Source organism: Brachionichthys hirsutus, chromosome 8 (genome assembly GCF_040956055.1).
Source record: "Brachionichthys hirsutus isolate HB-005 chromosome 8, CSIRO-AGI_Bhir_v1, whole genome shotgun sequence".
Classification (NCBI taxonomy): domain Eukaryota; kingdom Metazoa; phylum Chordata; class Actinopteri; order Lophiiformes; family Brachionichthyidae; genus Brachionichthys; species Brachionichthys hirsutus.
Window position 1 is genome coordinate 7525235 of NC_090904.1, and position 23847 is coordinate 7549081.

The following is a 23847-nucleotide window of genomic DNA, read 5'->3' on the forward strand; positions in this document are numbered from 1 at the left end:
AATGAAATCAAGAGTAGTCTCACACTCATATGCAATGAATCCCACACACACATGCATTTATCTTGGTGCATCAGTTTAATGCCAGTCACTCCTCCAGGCTTGAGCCTCTTCCACTCTGCTCTTATCACTCGATTTCCTTAAAATGCTCTGCAGTTGCCATGATGACATCGTGCTTGCCCTTCTATTTGAGAGCGCTCTTTCACTTAAAGCTCCCACCCCTGACTGTTCATGAGATTTACGTAAGACCAATGTCTGTGTTCTGGCCGGTATGTGGGTCGTCCAGTGATCGGTAAGTCAGTGGTTCGAATCCCAGCACTGACAGTCCCGCATGTCGAAGTGTCCTTGGGATAGACACTGAACCCCACCTTGTGTGTCAGCAGTCGCCCACTGGAGTGTGAGTGAGCGTGTGCATGGGTGAATGTGAGGCCAAAAATTGTAAAGCGCTTTGGGCACTGCAAAATGTGGAAAAGCGCTACGTCAGTGCAGTCCATTTACCATTTATAGTATTCAGTCATATGTTGACGTACAAGTGGGCGTAGGGCTGAAGCTACACAAAAGATGTGATGACGTGGAAACAGCCAAGAGAGGTGTCCAGAGCAGGGAACTACACAAAGGAATCATGTGAATTTGAGATTTGAAAGGTTTAGGTAAGCTGAGGGAAAGCGTGAGGATGGAGAGAGAGAGAGAGATTCCGAAAGAAGAGTTGAGTGTGCACAGCAGGGGTTAAGGCTGAGCGTGTGTTGAGGGCTCAGCAGTGAAGTTGATGATGCACCGGGAGAACAGCTGCGCTTCAGGGCTTTCAGGCTCCATCACTACTGCTCTCCTTCAAGCAGCTCGACCAACACACACACACACACACACACACACACAGAACATTTTAATAAACATGCAAAAGCACCGATTGGTGCATCAGTGCTTTCTGAACAGCTTTTGGATGCCTGGTCAGGCAGAAAAAATTGAAATTGAGTTGTTCATGCTAATATTTGTAATACTCTAAAATATTCCTCATCCTCATTACAACTAAATGATTGGGGGAAAAATAAAGAGCAAATGAAAAAAAAAAGGATTCTAAGTTTATGTGAGTTCCTGGCCTACACACACACACACACACACACACATTACTTATTCACAGCTGAATAATTCAAGACGATATAAGATGAGACCATTATCCTGGGCAGATGGGTAAGTTGATATGGTGAGCCTTGTCCCTGCCTCCTCACCCAGGCTTTCTACACCTCTCACCAAACACTGCAGCTGTTTGCTCACTGACCAGCCCACAGCTGAAGAAGGTGAGTGTTGTCTCCGCTCAGCTGGGACACGAGGGCAGATCAGAGGCCCGAGCAGGTAGGTTTTTCACAGTAGACAATAATAGCTCAGTAGCTGTGGTAATCGCGATTTGAGAAAACATCCCAAACCTTTCATTGCATCATGATGTTTCTATGCTGCATGATGGTGGATTTTAACTAAGGATTATGGTGCATTAATTAAGATGATTAACACAAACACACCTTTGTTTTTCATGTGTTGGTGTCATTAAAGACACTTCATAACATACCATAACAATTTGGTCCTCTTTCATAGGGGAAGGATTTATATGACTCCTAGATGGACAAGATTCCTGATGCCGCTTTTACCAGACTGAGCGCTTTTTCAATTACAAAGGTAATAAGTATTAGCATAATGCTAAATTATCATTTTAAGAGCGTATATTTGTTACAAAACAGCACACACATTAAGGAACATCATTTGAGGTGAGACGTTAATGAGGAAGAGGAAGATGTTGTATTTATCTCCATATGTCTGGAATATTCTAGAATCTGTTGCTTTATAAAGAACAGCTGTTACGGAAGAGTTTTGTGTTACAGCTGGGTCCGACAGGGTGGTGTTGACTTACTTTCTTATCATGCACACTCACAACTGGGAAATGTAGTCCAAAAGGAGGGCAACGTGTTGTCTGAGAAAAGTCGCCGTTTCTCGGATTGGCAGGAGAGCTGCTGAGTTTAATAATTGGGAAATAACTCCCTTATTAGAATGACAAAGAAAATCTTTAAAAAACTAAATGGATTTACACCGTCCACATGGTGATCTGGATCATCATCAAAAGGGTCTAAATTGTTCTTGGTATCTTTATACACAAACCCTGAAGAGTAAAAGTGAATCGGAGGTGATGTGTATTTTTTCTTCGTTTTCAATGTTAAAATGTAATATTTTTTCCTAACGTCATTCTAGATCCGATCCAGATTAAATTCGGTGGTGAGATAGAACCCCCCCCCCCCCCCACCCTACATGACTGTGTTAAATTCCGTAAACATCAGTCAATAATCAACCGAGATATTGAGGAATACATTTGGAAGCTCCATCGACTTCAATGTTACTGAAAATTTCAAACTGATCCAGAATCCAGGATCTCTTCCGGATCATCACCGACATGTAATCATCTGTTCCTGGTAACATTCCCAACATTTCCTGAAAATGTCATCAATATCCGTCTGTAACCTTTTGAGTTATTGTGCCTACACGCAGACAGACAGACCTGCTGATTGCAAAGATCATATGATCAATGATTGTATTGGGGTACACCAAATCAATAGTGGGAGGTGCTCTGGTATAATAGGTCGCTGCATATTAAAACATGTTTCAGTTACATAAAGACAGTATTAAGATTGAAGCCCTTTATTGATGAATTATTTAAAACTAAATATCTGGTGAAAAACAGACGCACTCATCTACTGAGTCGAGTTTTTTTTTTTATAACTGAAATTCCGTGAGAACTCGTTAAGTACTCAATAAAATAAAAGTATTTTAAAATCCATATCGAACGATCGACACAGAATCGGTAACCGATTGATGCACCACTAACGCAGCCTTTGTTTTTGGAGGCCGTGCCCTCTCCCACGCATGAACAGGTGATATTAGGGACACGCCGTGGCACCTGTTTGAAGTGGGCAGTCTCGTGAGGGGGACGGGGGGGGCACCGTGGACCCTCAGCAGCAGCGCCTGCTCGCGCTGTGACGCTCATCGGGCAGTGGGACGTGGATGCTCCGTTGTCTGGTGCGCACTCTCCTCCTGTCTCCAGCGATCAGCGCTCACCATGGAAGAGCGCAGTTAACGCGCAACCTTCGTGCGTCCCTCCTGCTCCCGGAGCTGGTGCATTTAGGACCTCCATTTGGGACCGGACCAGCACCCCCCCCCCCCCTCCCTCCCCCGACCCCCCCTCGCACTGGAGGTCCGTACCGAGCGGAGGGGAACCGCGGCTTCAGAGAAGGTACTGCATGGAGCCCCGCAAACTGAAGTTAGCCTCTTAGCATAGCTGCCGTTTTCCTCCATGCAGACGCCGATGATGCCTTTTTTCTTTTCTTTTTTTCATTAATGTTAGTTAATAATGGAGACGTTCCTGTCGACGTTGTCACGTTTTGAGGAGCAGATCCACAAAGATGAAGCATTTAAATACATTTCGGTGGAGAAGGAATCCGCGCCGATTGACGCGAGGCTGCCTTCCCAGCATCCCGAGGCAGGATCCGGTCATGCGGACCGTCCACTCTGTCAGCCCTGCGCGTAAAAGCGCCACGGATTAGGATTTGTTGTTATCACATTGCCAGCTGTTTCTGTTGAGCAGTCATCTGACTGATGCGCGCTGCTCAATTTTCACTACGCACGCCGGGAGTCAGGCTGTCATGTCACATTATTATTTATTTTATTTTTTTGGGGGGTGGGGGTGGACCGTCCCCTACCTTGGCGCTGTCCAAGGAGAAATGTGAGGATACTTATTTCGTCACGAATCGCTCCTGGAGATGTCAGCGTTCATGTTCGTCACGGGTCCGTCGGTGCTGAAAACGAAAACGCGTTTAAGAGGCATTGTTCTCGTTTTGAGCTCGGACTGGCCTCGGCTGCGTGAAGGTAGCATCGCGTCACAAAGGGAGCCTAAAACAGCTAAATTCAGATCACATGATTCGGCGTGTTCCTCTTTCAGCATCACTGCAATGTGACCTTTTGTGTTTCTTCCTCGGGGCCTGCTTGCAGTTCAAGGACTTGCACAACTGATGTGACCAAGTGATCTCAGAGTGGCAGTTCTGAATTGAAATGTGTGGTTATGTGTGTGTGTGTGTGTGTGTGTGTGTGTGTGTGTGTGTGTGTGCGTGTGTGTTGGTTTGGGTATGAGCTGCATGTTTTTTTCCTTGTAGAAACTGTTCAGGATGCTTTTATGTTGACAGCATCGTCGTCCAGCACAGCATTTCAGGCGTACGCCAGAATGTAAATGTAAAACATCTTGTCTTGTCTGCCAGCGAGACATATATAGAGTTCAATAGAATTTTTGGGTTGCAATTTAAAGTCTGCGCTCCTATCAATTCTTGGCAAATATAATTTTTTCAAATATGTTTTTTTTTGTATTTATTTATTTGAATAAATATTATATACTTGGAACATTTCAGGACATAGGAAGCCGTTTCAGGAATAGAAATTAAAAGCAGCTTCTCCGGCTGTTGAGACGTTAAAGAATAACAAAACCTGATGACCTCTGAGAAGCTTTTAAAATGACAGGATAAGGTCATTCATAGCTCTATAGACAGGCAGCAGGACCTTGAACTCTTCGTGAACCATGCATGCCAGACTGGTGGTTAGTCTTCTTTCTCATGCACTGACACCATCATTTCTGAACTTCTCCTCCTCAGAGGCAAATTATGCCAGCAGCGCCGGCGTCCCTCCCCCTGGTTGGTCGGGCTCCTCTGCCTTTCTTTAGCCTCCCTGTCTACTGTGGCAGATACACGCTGCTGGATGCTCCTCACAGAGCCACGCCCACACCATGAGCGCCAACGGGCCCATCCCAGACCCAGCTCCCTGCAGGGCCCCAGAGGCCGCTCCCACCTCCACCCCTGCACCTGCTGCAGCTCCAGCCCCTGCAGCAGCAGCAGCAGCACCTGCTCCTCCGACTCTGCCTGCCCCGGCATCCTCTACCATCCCAGTAGGTGCGTTGGCACAGAAGAAGCGGCAGCAGTATGCCAAAAGCAAGAAGCAAGGCAGCAATGCTAACAGCAGGCCGCCGCGGGCTCTGTTCTGCCTCAACCTCAACAACCCCATACGCAGGGCCTGCATCAGCTTGGTAGAGTGGAAGTATCCTTTACAGTGGCTTCATATGGGGGGGTCAAACTATGGCAGACAATTCATTTTATAGAGAGTCAAAATGACTCATGAATGCAGCACATTACAGACCTTATTGTTTCCCACGTTGTCATTTTGTCTGGCAGAACGGTGGTGGCGCTGTGTAGCCTCTGTACCGAGATTTAAAAAAAAAGTTTCTTCATGTTTTTTATTTTATTTAGTTTCTTATATCGATCTTGTCCTATCAACAGAACAAGATAACAGTTACAAACCTAGCACCTTTCTGAGAAGTGCTTGCACAAAAAGGCAGCAATGTCCAGCTTTTTGTCATGAAACAGCTTGAAAAGATGCTGGCCCTAACCCCCCCTCCCCAAAAAATAAGCAACGTTGACAAGAACCCTGAACATTAAAAAAACAACAACTTTATTTCACTGTAATTCAAACACATTATCAAACGTCTTCAGCTAGGAGTCTCTCCATCAAAATAATGAAAGCAAATTATGTATTGTTTTCATGAAGGAAGTTGTAGTCTTCTTCTTTATAATGAGGAAATGCTACGTATTATGTCTTTAAACAGCTTTAGGTAACTGTTCTATCAAAATGAGAACGTCTGAAGCTATCTAGTTAGGTGTTGGGAGACTGGGATATTTCACATTTATGCAACCTTTCTTAGAATAGAATGATTAAAACAGCAGTCATATATCAATAAATAAGGAAAATGGTCATTAGTGGTTGCCTTTTTAGTTTCACTTTTCCTGTGTTTACCTTTATTGGATCCTGGCTGTGGTAATTACATGACTGGCACAGTGGATTTATTGTCGTGGCATTCAAAGAACTCACACAGAGGCAACCTGAAAGAAGACATCAGCTACCAGTTTGTGTATTTCAAAAGTCAACGTGTTATTTATAACTGTAAAAGACACCCACCGAAGAACAGCGTATCGTTTCCAACAGGCATTTTATTCTAACGCTAGACACGCTGTAGCTGACGTATTTTGTTTGCTCTGAGTATCATTTACAAAATGGTGTTAAATTCTAAGTGTCAACTCTCAGAGAATGCCTGTAGGATTCGTGTATTTCAAAGTCCCAACAAATATCCAATCGATACAAGATAAATGATAATCCACCTTTGTGTGTAAAACAGGGGGTACCTGGCAGCAGCAGTGGGGGGGGCAGTATGTGTGTTCCATCGTTTTCCTTAACGATTTCCAGGCCATTTGATATCTTTATATTAATAGCTATTTTTGCCAACTGTATGGCCTTAGCTGTCTATGTCCCCTTCCCTGCAGATGACTCCAACTCCACAAACCATGACCTGGTGAGTAATCTGATTACATCATTGTAATGTGTTCATGTTGTGCACCTTATACTCAGTAGTTGCAGCCAAAATGCTGAGTCCACGGTTCATATTGCATGTTTTATAAGATGGTGTCTCTAGAAATAAATACGAATAATATATTCTGTGATAGGAATGTAAAAACATATATTTTTTTGAATAGTTTGTAGTTTATAGGGAGTAAAAGAATACAAGCGTCTGTATATCCCCGCTCCTTTATTTTTGTCACTTAAAAACACACTTTTAACCACATAACTAAACTTCTCTCCGTTGAGGAAGTTGATTTGATTTAAAGATGAACTTGCAGTCAGAGACTTTGCAGTAAAATGTTGTTTATTCTTGCAGGTTCTAAGTATCTGCATTGCCTACACAGAAACAGTATGACAAATATTCTCGCTGGTGATTTATCATGCCATAGTTTCCCTATTTTTAGAATTCCTCATCTATGCACCACTCCGTGCACCTTGTGCATTTGTGTCGCTGTGATGAATTATGGGTGATGTAGTATTTTAAGCACTGTTCCATAGCTGAGGATGAGACAAACAGGCAGAACATGTTCCTTACATGAGCAGAATTTCGACGTTACGTTCAGCGATTCATGAGGAGCTTTTATAACGTGTGTTCAGACATTTTGTGTCTTTAAATGGTTTCTCTGAGAATAGAAACGTGTCATATTCAAGGACTCCGTCTCCTTTGAGGGACAGACAGCGGCGTCTCTTGGTTTGCTACACTACTAAGCCCTGAAGTGTTTCTGGGCTACATAAGCGAGTTGAGGTGCATTTCAGGTTGGCCTCCTGAAGGGTGACCTCGGAGTGTTTGTTTACACAGTGCTGGTGCATCAGAGGAAAGCGGGCCATCTGGGACATGGCACCGCCTGTTGCAGGTACAGTACAGTAAGTGGTGATGGTGAGAGTGAAGGATTAGAGAGTTAGATCATCCCAAAAGTATCAACTGGAGGTAAACAAGCACACCTACCTTAGTGTGGAGAACTGCTCTGTGGCTTTTTGGACATTGCGGATACATTTGTGCACATTGTCTGTCAAGAAAAGATTTTAAAGGCTTTTCTTTTGGATTTTAGTAAAGGCAACGTATTTTATTACTTACATACCAAATGGTTATCATTTTCTCTCTGCTTAATCAAAACAGCAATCTGATATCAGTGTTCATACTGGTGATGCTAATCAAATCCGGTGTCAGGCAGACCGAGTGCACGTTATGCTAAATGTAGCTTCTTTTCCTTCATTTTCAGCCATGAGCAGATTCTACGACTACTAATACCCAATCAATATTATTAATTTCCCTAAGTGCTGCTCAATAAATATTTTTTAATAACAAAGATCTTCAAAACATTATTATTATTATTTATTTAATTTTATTGTGTTTGGGTAAAAGAAGTTGTGTAGACAGTTCATTCTTGTTTCCTACTGTTTGCTGAGAGATTTAGCTTGTTTTTTTATTACTGAAGGAAGAAAAAGTTATTTTGTTGTAAATAAGTTCCTTTTCAGTTCAGTCACGACAAAGCTTAACATTAAAAACCTACTCTCCTGCCTTCTCTCTACTTTATATGGGTTGTTCTTTAACTCTGTGTTTTTGCTGATTCCAATACTGATCATTGTCACGTGCATACAATCCATGCGTAGGGCTTTGGTTGAATTCTGCAGTGTCAACATTAAATCAGATGACAGAAGGTGAATAATGCATTCTTCCCTTTTCAGCAGGGGGTTGAACAATAGAGTATTTTGTCGGGCAGGTGTGCCAGCGAGACTCGTTGTTCTACAGTACTCAGGGTTTAGTCGGAGCGGGACCTCACGAGGGAAAAACGCTGAGCTGGTTTTTGCTAAAACAGCCAGCAGTTACAGCTGTAGAGAAAAATGCCATTTCACGCTGCTTTGCTCTGCAGGCTCACAGGTGGACTTCATGCAGATATGAAACTTGAGTTGGCGTGAATTCAAATGCGACTTTGGGCCTTTCGGTGAGGAGTTTGCATGTTCTCCTCGTGTCTGCGTGGGTTCTATCCGGGTTCTCCGGCTTCCTCCCCCTGCCGAAAACATGCAAATTGGGTGTTTTGGTTGTACTAAATTGTTCGAAGGTGTGCGTGTGTGTGTGAATGATTGTCTGCCTGTGTGTGGCGATGCGATGAACTGGCGGCTTGTCCAGGGTGTCCCCTGCCTCTCGCCCATTGACTGCTGGGATTGGCTCCAGCTTGACCCGCGACCCGATTGCGGATTAAGCGGTTGGGGCAATGAACTTTCAAAAATGGTACGACTTAAAATACAAAGTGATGCTGAAACACCTGCAATATTGAAAAGCTGACTTCACATATTGTGCATTGACAGCTCACATTGTTCATCAGTTAAATCCTCTAGATCTCACCGCTGCATGTGCTGCACCTTTGGTCTGCAGAGCTGCTGTGACTTGGTACATTGTAATGCCTCAAAGTCAAAGTGTCTTAATAGCATTAGTCCGCCTTGGTAGTACTGCTTTGTTAAATGCAGCTGTTCATTCTACACAAAGATACTAATTTCCACTGAAGGCGGGACACAGGGCAAAACGTTGGAGTTGTATCACCACCAGGAGGCACAAGTGAGTAACAACATGTAGCGAGGGGACACATTTACATGAACACAGAGGACAAAGAACTCATTTCATTCATACATCTCATGCTTATTGCCTTTATCGCCTTAATGCTCTTCATTATTTAAATGGTTTCACTGTCATGGTAAGACGGATGTACATCCGTCCTGCATGTGGTATGTCTCCTCTGCACCCACCTTGTCAGGGGGGGGTCGATGCATAGTCAGTAGGCCTCCTGCCTCACCAGGTCATTTGCGGCTTATCTATGTGAGGGTCGACACCAGAAGCAGCTCCTGCTGAAGATAGCTGAGTAAAAATAATGACTTTTTCATAGACAATATGACTCATAAATGTCCTCCTTCACAAGGCAAAGCACAAACGATCTGCTATTGTGCTGTGTTTGTCGGTACCACTGTCATCGCATAACTCTGGAGCCAGAGAGCTACTAATTCTACTGAGGACAAAAGGACAAAAACATGCAAAGACACAAAAGTCCACTCAAACAATTGAGAGGCTGTTTTGATGCCTGCAGAGAACTTACAGTTTGAATCAGTTTAACATTTAGATTGTCATAATTGAGGATGTGAGGATTTTGACTAAGAATTGTTCTACCAAGCATTTTATATACATAAATTCATGCTTGCAGTGTGACAGAACACTTGGGGGGAAAAGAAAGATGCACGTTAGAGACAGATGCTTACATTCTTACATTCTTTAAGAACGTGTGCAGCTTATTTACAGTAATGATAAGGGTATGCTTTAAGTAGAAATGTATATTTTCGCTTTAGATGACAGACTTTCTAAACATATAATGAATTAATTACCTTAATAATTATTAGCAATAATTAGTTGCATTAAATGACGTTAATTGATATTAATTGGCATTGTTTTCAAAAATGTGTCCTTTTTCAAATGAAATTGTTCTTTTACTAGAGCAGCGTTGATGCCTGTGTTTTCGTCACGTAAAAAAAAAAAAAAGAATTCTTGTTTTTGTGTTCACTCGCTCTCTCTCCCCTGTGTGTGTGTGTGTGTGTGCGTGCATATCTGTGTCTGGACTCCCATAGAGATGATAGTAGCTCTACGTGTTTAGTTACTTAATGTAACTGCTCATTTGTGGCTCTCACTACCACTGTCCCAGGCTTGTTATCTAGAATGCCTATTTCTGCACTGTGTGACTGTTTTTATTTTTGTCTTTTACATGAGTCAGTGAGAAAAGAAAAAGGGAGAGCAGAGAGTAAAACCATATGGCAACTTGTGTAGAAGAATGCACGGTTCGGTGGCTCCACATCTCGTGTTACACGGTGATAGGCTCTGTCAGCGTGTGAGATGCACCTGAGTAGACATGAGCATTCACCCTGTGGCGGAGGACGGCCTTATGGCACTGGGGACTGATAGACAATATGCCTAATGCCATGAGGTGTCCAACTTTCATTATGTTGCTTACGTGCACTTATCACATACAAGGATGTGTCTAAATATATGCACCTGAATAGGCTTGAGTTCATGGTGTGGCATGAGATGCATAAGAGAATAGGAAAATAAAATACGGTGAACATTTTATTTGATGATAAATTGAGCGAAATTATAAAAAGGAATAAATGTCTCTTCAGAAAACATCAGATAGAGAGATATACAGTATTTATAGTTATCCACAAAGGCCCCTTTTGTCATACTTTTCTTGTCCTCACAAAGTGCTGATTATGTAAATTACTGGCTAATTGAATAGGGATGGTTATAATTTTCCATTATATTAAACATGCACTCATAAAGCAGGAAGTGGTAATTTGCATACATTTACCAAGGCTTTAAAAATCTCTGCAGTGTATAAATTACATGGCGGTTGAGCGTTATTACAGTTATTATTACTAAAGGCACGGTTTTCTCATTGCGTATGAGGAAATACATCATCCTTAAAACTTTTAAATGTACCGGTACATGGAAATGTATTCTTCTTATGGAGCTTCTTTGAGCTTTGGCAGGCAGACCAGGACGTTGAATAATTTCTCCTCTTTAACTGGAGGAGGAGCTGCAGTAGTTTACAGTTCTTCCTTTACGCCTGTGAATGTGTTTAAAACAGTTTACTTCTCTCTCTGTCGTTCCAACGCATCCCCGGTTGAATTGTGCTGCTCTTCTGCTTCATGTGGCCGGCGCGTCCTGCGACGGAGAGGCTGCAGCCTTAAGCTTAACTTGACTTTTGACAAGTAACAAAGAGGCTCATATCTTTTATTGTGGGCTAAGTGCTTCTCACAATCTACAGTAAACTGTTAGGAGAACGAGCCCCGCAGCACACAGGGCTGTGAGAACACAGAGAAGACGTAGCAGAGCGTCTATCGTAGATACCCAAAAGGCGCCTGCTGTAAAGAGCTTAGTGCTGCATGGGCAGCACTTTTGATATGATGTATGGGCCTTTGTGTAGAGTTGTGTTGGCCTGCCTGAAGGATGACTAGGCCTTTTCCTCTGGTTTAATATCTATAGAGAAGTTCCAGGAAAGCAGAGTCACCATGTTGAGTCGCACACATTTCACTGCACTGCATGAATACAACACTTGTATCTAGCAATAATGGCCCCTCGCTGTCCACATCATGTCCAATCAACCTCAACACAATGTGGACATTTTCCTGTCATCTTCCTGCCGTTGAAAAGATGGCAGGAAATTCCAGCTTTGGGTCTAATCTCGAGGGGGCCTCTAAATATTTAATTCAAATTCAGGTTGGCCCTTTTTCTTAACCTCTCTCAAATACACTCATTCATTGCGAGTGAGAGGATCATCCTCAGAATTTTCACCTTAAATGTGTCTTTGCCATTTTTTCCCCAGAAAGGCTTTGTAGTGCAAAACCCATGTGTACTACATTTGCATGCATACCAGTGGGAAGTTAAGCATCTATTTTATTATTCCCACTTCACAACGTGAGGAAGGGGTAGGAATGGGTTCCATCACATTTCAGTTCCATGGCATAATACAAAAACCTTTAAATATCTTTTCCTGAATCTTTCTACATGCAGCAACCAAGTCCTCATGTGGTACCTCCTGGTGTTTAGGGAGTTTTTTTTTTGTCATTTAATTTTTTCTGTTTCCATGGTTACAAATTAAATTTAGGCTCAATCTGTGAGTGGGATTTGTCTCAGGTGAGGGTCTCTGCGGCACATCTTTAAAAACTACCGGTACTCAATATATATATATATATTTAAACTTCATGCACCCTTCTTCCATGCATTAGAGAAATGTCTTTTGATATTATGGAACTTTTAAGCTTTCTCCGATGCAATAAACAGGGACAACTAGCCTTTTCTGTCTTTCTTAAATGAAATGGACCAGTGGTACTGGATTGAGGTATTCCATGCTTGTTCTTTGGGGGGTTTTCCATCTATTTTTTCTTTCTCACCGTGTTAACCAGCTCCTTTTTATGTGTGTATACAGGAAACAGTTGAGTATGCCTTCCTCATTATCTTCACGATTGAGACCTTCCTGAAGATCATCGCTTACGGTTTGGTGATGCACCAGAATGCATACGTGCGGAACGGTTGGAACATGCTGGACTTTGTCATTGTTGTCATTGGGTAAGTCCAGTTCACTGATCTTAATGGACTTATTTCATCAATGCGTGCCGTATATATGCATTCAGTTAGAAGCAGCACCTGCTGTATTGGGCGTATCGTCAGATGAACCAAAGAGGAAGCGTCTCTTTGCAACATCGTAATGTGTTTTGGCTATTTTAGTTTGTGCTCTGTATTTGCACTTTTCATTCTGACACTTGCATTTGTCTCTTAGAGGGGCAGTTGGTGTTAAAGTTGTTTAAGCCTCTGCTCCGAGTGGACAGTGCTAATAGAGACCCTTATACACCCACAGTATATGACCCAGAAAAGACAGAGAGAATACATCACAGCTTTCATATCGTCTCCAGCTCTCCTTCCCGTTTTCCCACACTCACACTCGCACTCGCATCCATTTCCATCCATTCATCGTATCCTAACCTCTTCTTTTTTTGTACATTTTAACACTCTCCACCTCTTTCTACCTTCATTCTTTTATCCTATACACCCTCATCTTGTTATTATCATCCTAATCATTCCTTTCGCTCCCAAAAAGCACAGTCCAGTGGCTAGCTGGGTCACATTTCCGTCTGCAGGGTTGATTGACCATGCACTCGCATGCAAAGCTGGCGGCTCCAGCTATGAGGAGTGGCAGTTGCTACCAAATCACTGAGCTGCTACTCTAAAGCAATGCTGCCTGAATGTGATGAATAGATATCAGTGAAATCCATCCATTTTTTAGCGTTGAGCATTTTTAAATCTAGCGTTTGAATTTTTTCTGATGGGAGCCAGTTTTTAAAAGCTTTGTTACTCATTCACTAGTCAGTGTGCGCGTTGTTTCCTTTAAACATTTATTAAATAAAAATTGCTTGTATTGTCAGACAACAATTCAAAAGTAATACATTTAATGTCATATATGTCAAATAAAAGCCACAGATCCAGGAACTTCAATTTACTTCCTTAAAAAGGGATTTGAAAATAACGGGGAAAATATTTCAAATTAGATGCAATTTCAGCGTTTATTGACCACCTAATTGATCGACTGATCATTACTGCCATTATCAGATACAGAATCTTTAGACTGGAGCATATTGCACAATATACAGATTCAGATTTGTGTGTCTAACTAACAGCATGGTTTCTCCACAGACTCTTCAGTGTTGTCTTGGAGCTTTTGACCAAAGAAGAGAAGGGAGATGGGGACATAGAAAGTAACCATCCATCGATGCATGGGCATGGGGGCAAACCAGGTGGATTTGATGTTAAAGCCCTTCGAGCCTTCCGTGTGCTGCGACCCCTGCGGTTGGTCTCAGGAGTACCCAGTAAGCTCCATGCACCGACACACAGGCGGATCTGATTAACCCAGTTTATCGCAAATGCAAAGTTTATTCCCATGAACTTCACGGCAAAAGGCACATTATGAGTCCAGATGCTCCGCATATCTTTCCAAAGGAAGTTCCATCCTACGGACATTGGATACGATGAGAAAACATTCACATCTGACACAACAATAAACTGCATGTGCTTCTAGATGTATTTATGTTGTTATTATTGTATCAAATTTGTAGAAGATGGTTTTTCTTTTTCTTAATTGTGGGGAAAAAACATACTGCATACATGTAAATCATCAGCCTGTGAAGCATCATGATTAATGGACTCTCAGCAGTCTGTAAAGTAATCACCCAGTTGTGATTACTCATTAAACGAGTGTGGGCATTGGCCTCTCACCTGTATTCATTACTGTCAGCAGGGTTAACAGAAACAGCCACTCAACAGTAGAGTGGGTTAGAGACAGGCAGCCACTGACTTGCAGCTTGATTTGCTGACTGTGCATTCATTAGCGCACCCGTACAGATTTGTGTGTTTATTTCTCTCCTCACTTAGGTTTACAGGTGGTGTTGAACTCCATCATTAAAGCCATGGTCCCTCTGCTTCACATTGCCCTGCTCGTCTTGTTTGTAATAATCATCTATGCTATTATCGGCCTGGAGCTTTTCATCGGTAAAATGCACGCAACCTGCTATATGCCTGGCACAGGTAAAGTCCCTCTATCTGTCAGACCAATCTTTAGTCAAGGTGCAGTTAAGAAAAACGTTGTAATGTGCTTTGTTTATGAAAAATCCACAACTTTTTTTTTTTTTGCCTTCTTAGAAATTTAAACGCCAAAACAAGCGGAAAAAAATCCTAAATATTTTTTTTTCATTAAACACACACCTAAAACTTCATAATGTAAATAATTTGTTAATTTGAATGCAGCAATTTGTCGGCTTCTCCAACCTCTCTCTGTGTAGATACTATAGCAGAGGAGGAATCTGCTCCATGTGCAATCTCAGGGCACGGGCGTCAATGCCCCATCAATGGAAGCGAGTGCAGGGAAGGCTGGCAAGGGCCCAATGGTGGCATCACCAACTTTGACAACTTCCTGTTTGCCATGCTGACGGTGTTCCAGTGCATCACCATGGAGGGCTGGACAGACGTGCTGTACTGGGTGAGTGTGCGACTGGCACAGAAGTTCAGCTAACGTCTCCAAAGATGACTCAAACAACTGTTTGATTCAACCATTTGTAATTTACAAAAATACTCTTGCTCTGTTGTGAATTATTGACCAACTGCTCACAGTAACACGATGTTAGCCTGGCACCTACTACTGTACCTTTATTAATCTAAAGAAAGAAAGTGTTTCCTAACTTTTGTTCCACTCTTTCTTCCCTGGTAGTTCCTGCCTTGAAACATTGATTTGACTCTTCTTTCTCTCTTCTCACTCCTTTCCTTCCTCTGTGCTGACGCCCGTCTCTCCAGATGAATGATGCTATGGGCTTTGAGCTTCCATGGGTGTACTTTGTCAGTCTTGTGATCTTCGGCTCCTTTTTCGTGCTTAATCTGGTTTTGGGTGTGTTGAGCGGGTAAGCACCTTCCTGTCTTTACTACAGAGACGTCCTGATAGGTTTTAGGCCAGAGGTTCTCTCTTGTGTGGGATTCTGTCTGGTAACAACCTACTTTTGGCTCATATAGGTCAATGATGCCATCGGATGGGAAACACCGTGGATTTATTTTGTTAGCCTGATTATACTGGGCTCCTTTTTTGTGTTAAACCTTGTACTGGGTGTGCTAAGTGGGTAAGAGGAAACGCGTGCATCTGGATTTGCAGTGTGCAGAGCATGCATGCAGTGATTTGTGAAATTACTAGAATTACTTTCTATATTTGGAAGTGACATTAGACTATGAATGAGCATGCTCCCTGCAGATTACTGGGCTCTAGACCATTTTAAAGATCCTGACAATATTTATACAAATATGATATATTGAACTTTTGAGTGGCTCCCATGATTCTGCATTAGGATGAGTGTGTCTCATCCTAACCTAATGCAAGGATGCAAAATAAATCTTATTCCTCATCTTTAATTCCCTCGACACTCCTAAGACCTCTCAAACCCTAGTTGCTTTCCCCTCTCTGTGGAATGGGGCCGGGGTATTAAAGTAGAAATAACGATAGTTGGCTGCATAGCCGGTTTTTAAAAACAGTCCCGACTCAAAATCTTGTCTGGTGCTTTAGATTGGTGTGTTTTAATATCTGCACCAGTTTTTTAAATACCATCTCAACATCAAATTTCTTCCTTTTTTGTTTTGGACATTTTTGAGCTTAAGTACATATTTATCTCTGTAATGATTTAAGGCCTCACCCGGTGGGCTGAAGGCATTTTCCGCCTGTCGTCTTTGTAGATTCCACAGTAGTCGTTTGATTCAAAATAGTTGCATCTCTCCTCAAAACATTTGTCCACCTATTTGCCTATGAATAAGCTACAGGCCATCCTGAAGGATACGCTGCTGTCTTTAAAAGGTCCACGTCTCCCTCCAGTGGCTAGGGTCCGCATAAACACAAGTGTGTGTGTGTATGTGTGGTGACAACTGCCTCCTTGTTATTTTATATCATTTCCATTTCATGTGACGAAACCTCGAGCTTGTCTACTTTGACTACTCTTTCTTGTATCTCTCTCGTTTGTGTTTTCTTTTCTCCAGTGAATTTTCCAAGGAAAGAGAGAAGGCCAAAGCTCGCGGCGACTTCCAGAAGCTGCGTGAGAAGCAGCAATTGGAAGAAGATCTGAAGGGATACTTGGACTGGATCACTCAGGCTGAAGACATCGACCCTGACAACGAGGATGAGGCCGACGAGGAGAGCAAGCGCAACCGTAAGCGCCATCTCCCACGCCCTCTGTTATCACTGCTGCACTGGAATCACACATGCCTGCAGATGCATCAAAGTAGCCAAAGCTGTTTGTGTAACGTTAAGAAAAATATGCAGTGTGTTGTTGTTGTTGTTGTTGACTTACATAGGTTGGGAATATGTAGTGTGTCATCAAGGGCTCGCTCCATGTCACTGAACCCTGAACAGAATGGAGGCTTTTCCTCACGTTCATGTCTCGTCCACTGGAGTGTGAAACCCCAGATAACAAGTCAGTGATGAGACATATCTGTTACAGATATAGAGGATATTAATGAGGGGAATTTTCCTTTAATGAAAATTTACACATAAAATGATCAAATATGAACCATGACGCAAGATTCACTTCACTTCACTTTTATTGACTTACAGCAGTCATACATACATTTTACAACACATTCAAGGGACATATAAGACACAAGAGTTGAGCAGCAACATTGTACAGGTATATAATATACAGATACAGTATATAATAATATACAGGTATATAATCTACATGATAAAAATAGTGCAAACAGGTTACATGCATACATGTACACACGTGAGCAGCAGAGAAAGTGAACCATGTGCAAGGTCACCTCCTTTCTGTTGCATTCAAGGCCTCGATGGAGAGCGGGACAAAGGAGAACTTATATCTGTTTTTAGTAAACAGATATAAGAAGTCAGCACATACTGTGCTTATGAAAGGTTTGGAGACTGTTTTTATCATCACATTTGCTGCAGTGCAGTTTAAGGGAAAAGGAATAAATGTATAGCATATTTCTAGAGCATCAGAAAAAAGGAGCTCGTCTTTATATCAACACGCAATGCAGTTTGAATATAGAGTATAGATTTTGCACTTTGTTCATTACAACCTCCCGCTATTGTTATTGTTCCATGTCCATTTACTTTTGCCCTTCCTGCCAGTCTTTTCCACCAGTTGTTCTTCATGGATAAATTAGAGTTTTAAATCCACAGTTGTCATGACACCCAATTGACAGCACACAATCAGAGGCTCCTGCTGAACGGGTCATGAGGAGGCTTTGTTTTGTCTCAGCCGAACGCGGGCCTCGACTAACATGTTGACGATGAAGCGCTGTAACATGTTAGTGCTGGCCTCATCACCTGCTGGTGCTTCCAGTGACTGACAGCTCTCCTTTAGTATGCGTTCTCCCTCCTCAGTGTCTGCAGCCCCCCCCCATGGCTCCTGCTGCTGTTGTCATTGTTGGATAATGATGTTTTGAATACTGTTGTTGTCCTGTGGCACTTGTCTGCTCTGACCCATTTTGATCGCAGCCCATTCTCGCCCTCCATGCTCCCTCTGCTGTGCCATTGTGTCTCAATGCATGGACTTGCATGCATTACACATGAAGGGGTGACTCTGGCTGACCTCACTGAGAAGAAGAAAGGAAGGTTTGGGTGGTTCAGCCAGTCGTCCGACACTCATGGTAAATCTGTGGTTTCCCTCCAACGTTCTTTAGTTCTTGTTTATGTGTGCGTGTGTGTGTGTGTGTGTGTGCGTGTGAGTGTGTGTTTTTTGTGTTGAAAGTAATCAGCTTTCATATAATAAAGTATTTACTGGTAGTTTTAAGGTTTAACATTTTAAAATTACTTTTATTACCATTACATTGATTATTGTCGGGACCTTTACAGAGCAACACTAAACACAATAATGTATTTGTTGAGAAGAAAATCAATACATCTGTGTTGTATCTGAGTCTCAGTCGATAAATTGATAGTTTAAACTAGGACAATTATCAACCAGTGAGCGGATGGAGCACCCTGAGTGGCTGCTGAGTGAATGCGTGTTTCTGTGTGTGCTGATGTGGGCTGCGTACTGCCTAATGTGTTGCTTCATCTTTCTTTAGCTCTTTTCAAAATGCAATGGCATTACAAATAGTATTCATATTTTTTTTAAAAGCTAACATCCAAAAATCATTAACTGAGTCAGATCTGGAAGAGAAATGTGCTCTTGGTAGCAGCCGTGCCGTTTCCTTCCAACGCCCCATTTCTAGCGCAGCGGCGAGGAAACAGGGCTAAGCCCAGATCACCGCTCCAGCAGTCAGCACTATTTCCAGAGCTGAGCGCTGCACTCAGGAATCAAAGCCAGCGTGTCTTCCTAAGCAGCAGCACGCACTGCCCCCCCGTATGCGTTTAAGAGCTGAGACATTTCACACAGTTGATCATCATCTGTCTGCACAGAGTCTCTCCAAAGCGCTGGCAGTGCTTGAAGTGTCCTCCTCTGCCTGCTCCCTCCCTCCCTCCCTCTGCTCCTCTTTGTCTGCATCACTCGGCCCTCCTTGAGCAGCTGTCCACTCGCCTGTCCCACGTCGGCTCCTTTTCATCGCTTGCTAAACGACTCTAATGGTGGCAGTGATGTGCAGCCACTGCACGTGTAGCGCCTTCCTTTCAGTGGGGTTGACATTTTTGTAGCTGGAACAATTTTAGGTGAAAATACAACAATTTTCTTCTCTTAAAAGCTCCACGAAATAATAATTCTATTCTTAGACCGCATGCATTATATATACTTGCTCTTTTTTGTGTGATATAATGTGATGCTTGCATTCCTTTAGCGCTTGTTCTTTCTTAGTTTTAGAACAACGACCACTTTCTGATGTGAAGTCTCCATGTAGTTTCTTTTCATCCAAACTCCTCCTGGGATCCACTGCGCCATGTTTCAATTGAGAAATCTTGACTACATAGAACATATATTTCCTTCCTCTTTTTTTTTGTTTAAATGTCTGCTTTCTTTGCCAATCCAGCGAGCGTTCCAGCCAGCGAAACCGAATCTGTAAATACAGAAAATCAAAATGGGGAGGATGAAAAGACGCCATGCTGTGGACCTCTCTGGTGAGGATGCACAGCATAATGTCTAAATTACAGGATATCAGCTTGTCCTTTCTGCTGTGACCTTTGCTCCAGACTGTGTCCCTCACTCACATCCCATAGATCTTCTTATGCTTCTTAACGTCTTCTTCTTGTATTATTTCTGACTTCTGCGGCATCTTTTACGTGTTGACCATGCCGTGTTACTAGAAAACCTCTGCTACAATCTATTTATAATCTCTTATAATTCTTTTTTTTTTCAGTCAAAAGATTTCAAAGTCAAAGTTCAGGTCAGTATTTTTTGAATATTTTATATGTAGCATATGTTTAATTACTATGGGGTCCATGGCACAGACCGCTTTCATTGTACTGTATTTTAATGAGATTTACTGAGGCATATCAACAGCTTTTGCAAAGTCAGCATGTACCATAAGGTGTTTTTATATAGAACAGTCTTGCGCAGTGTTCAGCTCATTTGCTGCACAGCATGACTTGCAGAAAATATACTGAAGCAGTCTGCTGTCGCTGCCCTCCCACCGCTGCCATTAGTTGTAGAATCAAAGCGGGGCACACATCTGGCAGGAGTCGTCAAGTCTTTGTTGTGACCTGGTGGTAGAAAATGGCTGAAAGAGAGACAAGTATATGTATAAGAGGATTTGGAAATTTTACAGTACCCAAGGTTTGAACCACAAGGAAGAGTTTTTGTCTGACTCTATGTGCGGTGAAATTGTGGAATAGTTTGAATGTTGATCACAAGCAATGCAAAAATATTCAAAAGTATAAATTAATTTATAAACGCATGGTCTTGTCTCAGTACAGAGAGGGCGGGGCTTAATGTTAATCCTGGCCCATTATATAAATGGCTCCTTCTTACCATTGTTGGTATTTAATTATTGAAATATATTGTATTGTTGTATTAAATATAGCTTATTAAAAATTTAGTAATGTATCCTATATATAAATGTTCCTTAATTGTTTTGTTTGTTTTTGTTTTTTTCCATTATTAGTATTCCAACAGATATGACATTTTAGTTGTATAATGGAGGTGGGATTTAATACGTTTTCTTCTTCCCACTCCTTTTCAAGCACTATATAATGTATTATTTGCTATTTTTTTATGTGCATGACCTTTGGTGTTTGTTTTGGACATATTTATTGGGGATGGAGCAGGTAGGTCAAGGAGCGATCCTGGAGAACAGGAGGACGCGTTAGTGGCAGACGGAACAGCAACAATAGAATCAGACTATTAAAGCACTCAAGGGCGAGGGCCTGAATAGTTCAGTCCAGCATCGTTTGAAAGGTGCGGTGATGAGCTATAAATAACACAAGCAGGTGAAGTTCATGAGGGGAAGCTGAACAAGCTGGTGCAGAGTGGGACACGGATCAGGAGGACTGACATGTCCACAACCAGACCGAGACAAAGAGACACCGGAAACATGCACATGCAATGAGAACGTAGGACAACGCAGGCAAAATCTGGGAAGGACTGAGGACAGAACACTTATGGAATCTAGTATGAATGGAGACGAGCTGTTGTGATGTCCTCAAACATATTTAGGTGATGTGAGTCACTCGAGTTATTCTTTACACTGATGTCGCCTCCTCTTCTGGCAGTCGGCGCTGGCGCCGCTGGAACAGGTTCTGCCGCAGGAAGTGCCGGTTGGCTGTCAAATCGGTGCCTTTCTATTGGCTGGTCATCATCCTCGTGTTCCTTAACACACTGACCATCTCGTCAGAGCATTACAACCAGCCTTTATGGCTGACGCAAGTGCAGGGTATGAACATTTATTTGTTTGTTTGTTTGTAAATCAACACATTTAATTGCAATGCTATCATTTTAAGTAATTTCAACATTACTTGAATAGAACGTTGACTTATGTATTGTATTAACAAGCCAGACCTGCGTGCTGTGAGCCGTGAAATAAATGCAGTGGAGTGAAAGCTATACAATTTGAGCCAGATTATACTGATTGACATTTTATGTATGTTTTTAATTAGATTATTTGTTTCATTATTTATTTCAGCTCAAATTGTTGTCGGCTGCGACTATACATGCAGCCTTGTCTGCTGATGATCAGTTAGGGGCACATGCATAGCCAGAAATATAACTTATCTGTGTTTTAGAATGTTCATTTCTCTCTCTCTGTGCTTCAGATGTGGCCAACAAGGTGCTGCTCGCCCTGTTCACGTGTGAAATGCTGGTGAAGATGTACAGTCTCGGCCTCCAGGCCTACTTTGTTTCTCTGTTCAACCGTTTCGACTGCTTTGTGGTGTGTGGAGGAATCACTGAAACCATCCTGGTCGAATTGGAAATCATGTCTCCTCTCGGTATCTCTGTGTTCCGCTGTGTTCGCCTGCTGAGGATTTTCAAGGTCACACGGTAAGACTTCAATACCGTGTGTGTGTGTGTGTGTGTGTGTGCTATTTTCAGCCAATCACTCCACTGCGTCTTGTTACTTCCCAGTCACTGGCAGTCTCTAAGTAACCTGGTGGCCTCTCTGCTCAACTCCATGAAGTCCATCGCTTCCCTGCTGCTGCTGCTGTTCCTCTTCATCATCATCTTCTCATTGCTGGGAATGCAGGTGTTTGGCGGAAAGTTCAACTTTGATGAGACCCAGACCAAGAGGAGCACCTTTGACAACTTTCCCCAAGCCCTGCTCACTGTGTTTCAGGTATTTACTGATGCATCTGAGTCCAGGAATCACTCAGAGAGCGCAGTCTTCTGCCAGGATTTAAGATTCCAACAACCGAGTCGTCTCTCGTTCCGAGGCCCACTTTCACAGTCATTAAGTTTGGCATATTACTGTTTATGCATTGCCCTCAGAATAAATGTTCTGGCCTATTTTAGATCCTGACTGGAGAAGACTGGAACGCTGTTATGTATGATGGGATCATGGCGTACGGCGGCCCTTCATCTTCTGGGATGATTGTGTGCTTCTACTTCATCATCCTTTTTATCTGTGGAAACTGTATCCTCCATCACAAAGTTGAAACTGAAATAGCGGGTCCGAGGGTTAGCCCACGTTCACCATTCAGTGTATGTAAAATGTAAATCCGGGTCGTCCCTTTCTGAATACTTTGCTCAGATATCCTCCTGAATGTCTTCTTGGCTATTGCCGTGGATAACCTGGCAGACGCAGAGTCTCTCAACACGGATGATGGAGACAAGAAAGGGTGACGGCTTGACCTCCCGTTGTTCTTTCTGGGATATTGTTTACTCTGTCGTGAATTACAATGTCTCTGTCCATTACAGGGGCAAAAAGGACGATGACAAAGATGACAAGGTGTCCTTAAAAATCTTACAGAAGTGTATCTTAATGGTTGGACGTTATGTAGACACGCTGACACGCTTTCTGTCGGGCTTGCAAGGAGGATGAGGAGGACAATGAGGATGCGGCGGGGGAGGAGGAGGACACAGAGGTTCCGTCGGGCCCTCGTCCAGTTCTCGCTGACCTGGTAAAGAAGGAGAAGATCACTCCTATCCCAGAGGGAAGTGCCTTCTTCATCTTCAGTAGCACCAACCCGTATGAAAGACATTAACGCCACACACATTTTACACACGTGCACAGACTTGCGCAGGCTTGTTCCTCTTATCACCTTGTGCTTGCCTTGCCCTCCAGGTTTCGCGTGTTTTGCCACAGACTCATCAATCACCACGTGTTCACCAACCTCATCCTGGTGTTCATCATGCTCAGCTCCGTCTCTCTGGCTGCAGAGGATCCCATCCGCAACTTCTCAGCTCGCAATATTGTAAGCTCGTCTTCAACAGAAATGTATCTGGTGATGCTAACTAGTGCAAATAAGTGAACTGATAACGGGTTTTAGAAACAATGTCCTCTGTCCCTCGAGTCTCGATCTGAAAGGAAAAAACGTTTTCAGAAGGAAAAAGAATTGAAGAAACTTCAGGAAGAGAGATAACAACAAACAATAATCCCTTTTGTGATGCATGACAATAATAATATGTAAATGTGTAATCCAGGAGGGACATTGGACAGTTTGAGGTTTCACCAGGAGGTTCCTACCTCCTCTCTACCGTGATAAACAAACCACACAAAGAACAGAAGAAACGAGGGACGTTTGAACCGTCATCCTACAGAACACAGATTTCTCATTTCTCTCCGAAAGCCTTTTGTTAAATAAAGCTGAACCGACCAGAGGAGAGAAAAGCATAAGGGAGAGACAAATGATTAACAAGGAACCAAAGAGTTTATTTTCCTTTGTCCAACATTTATATCAATGACATCACATTTTAAAAATAGTACTTAAAGTGTATTTTCCTAAACAT

General features: G+C 42.6%; 1 protein-coding gene across 1 annotated transcript in view; it reads left to right on the forward strand.

Annotated features, from left to right (window-relative positions):
- Positions 1-4801: 4801 nt before the first annotated feature.
- Positions 4802-23847, forward strand: part of cacna1da (calcium channel, voltage-dependent, L type, alpha 1D subunit, a) — a 38404-nt gene continuing 19358 nt past the window's right edge. Inside the window, exons 1-19 of the mRNA XM_068742925.1 lie at positions 4802-5109; positions 6310-6415; positions 12426-12565; positions 13688-13860; positions 14423-14575; positions 14830-15026; positions 15338-15441; positions 16556-16725; positions 18110-18184; positions 19499-19586; positions 19826-19852; positions 21177-21337; positions 21717-21942; positions 22027-22234; positions 22411-22531; positions 22649-22736; positions 22816-22846; positions 22932-23086; positions 23183-23312. Of these exons, the coding sequence (XP_068599026.1) occupies positions 4802-5109; positions 6310-6415; positions 12426-12565; positions 13688-13860; positions 14423-14575; positions 14830-15026; positions 15338-15441; positions 16556-16725; positions 18110-18184; positions 19499-19586; positions 19826-19852; positions 21177-21337; positions 21717-21942; positions 22027-22234; positions 22411-22531; positions 22649-22736; positions 22816-22846; positions 22932-23086; positions 23183-23312 (2661 nt within the window). The remainder of the gene's footprint in view (positions 5110-6309; positions 6416-12425; positions 12566-13687; positions 13861-14422; positions 14576-14829; positions 15027-15337; positions 15442-16555; positions 16726-18109; positions 18185-19498; positions 19587-19825; positions 19853-21176; positions 21338-21716; positions 21943-22026; positions 22235-22410; positions 22532-22648; positions 22737-22815; positions 22847-22931; positions 23087-23182; positions 23313-23847) is intronic.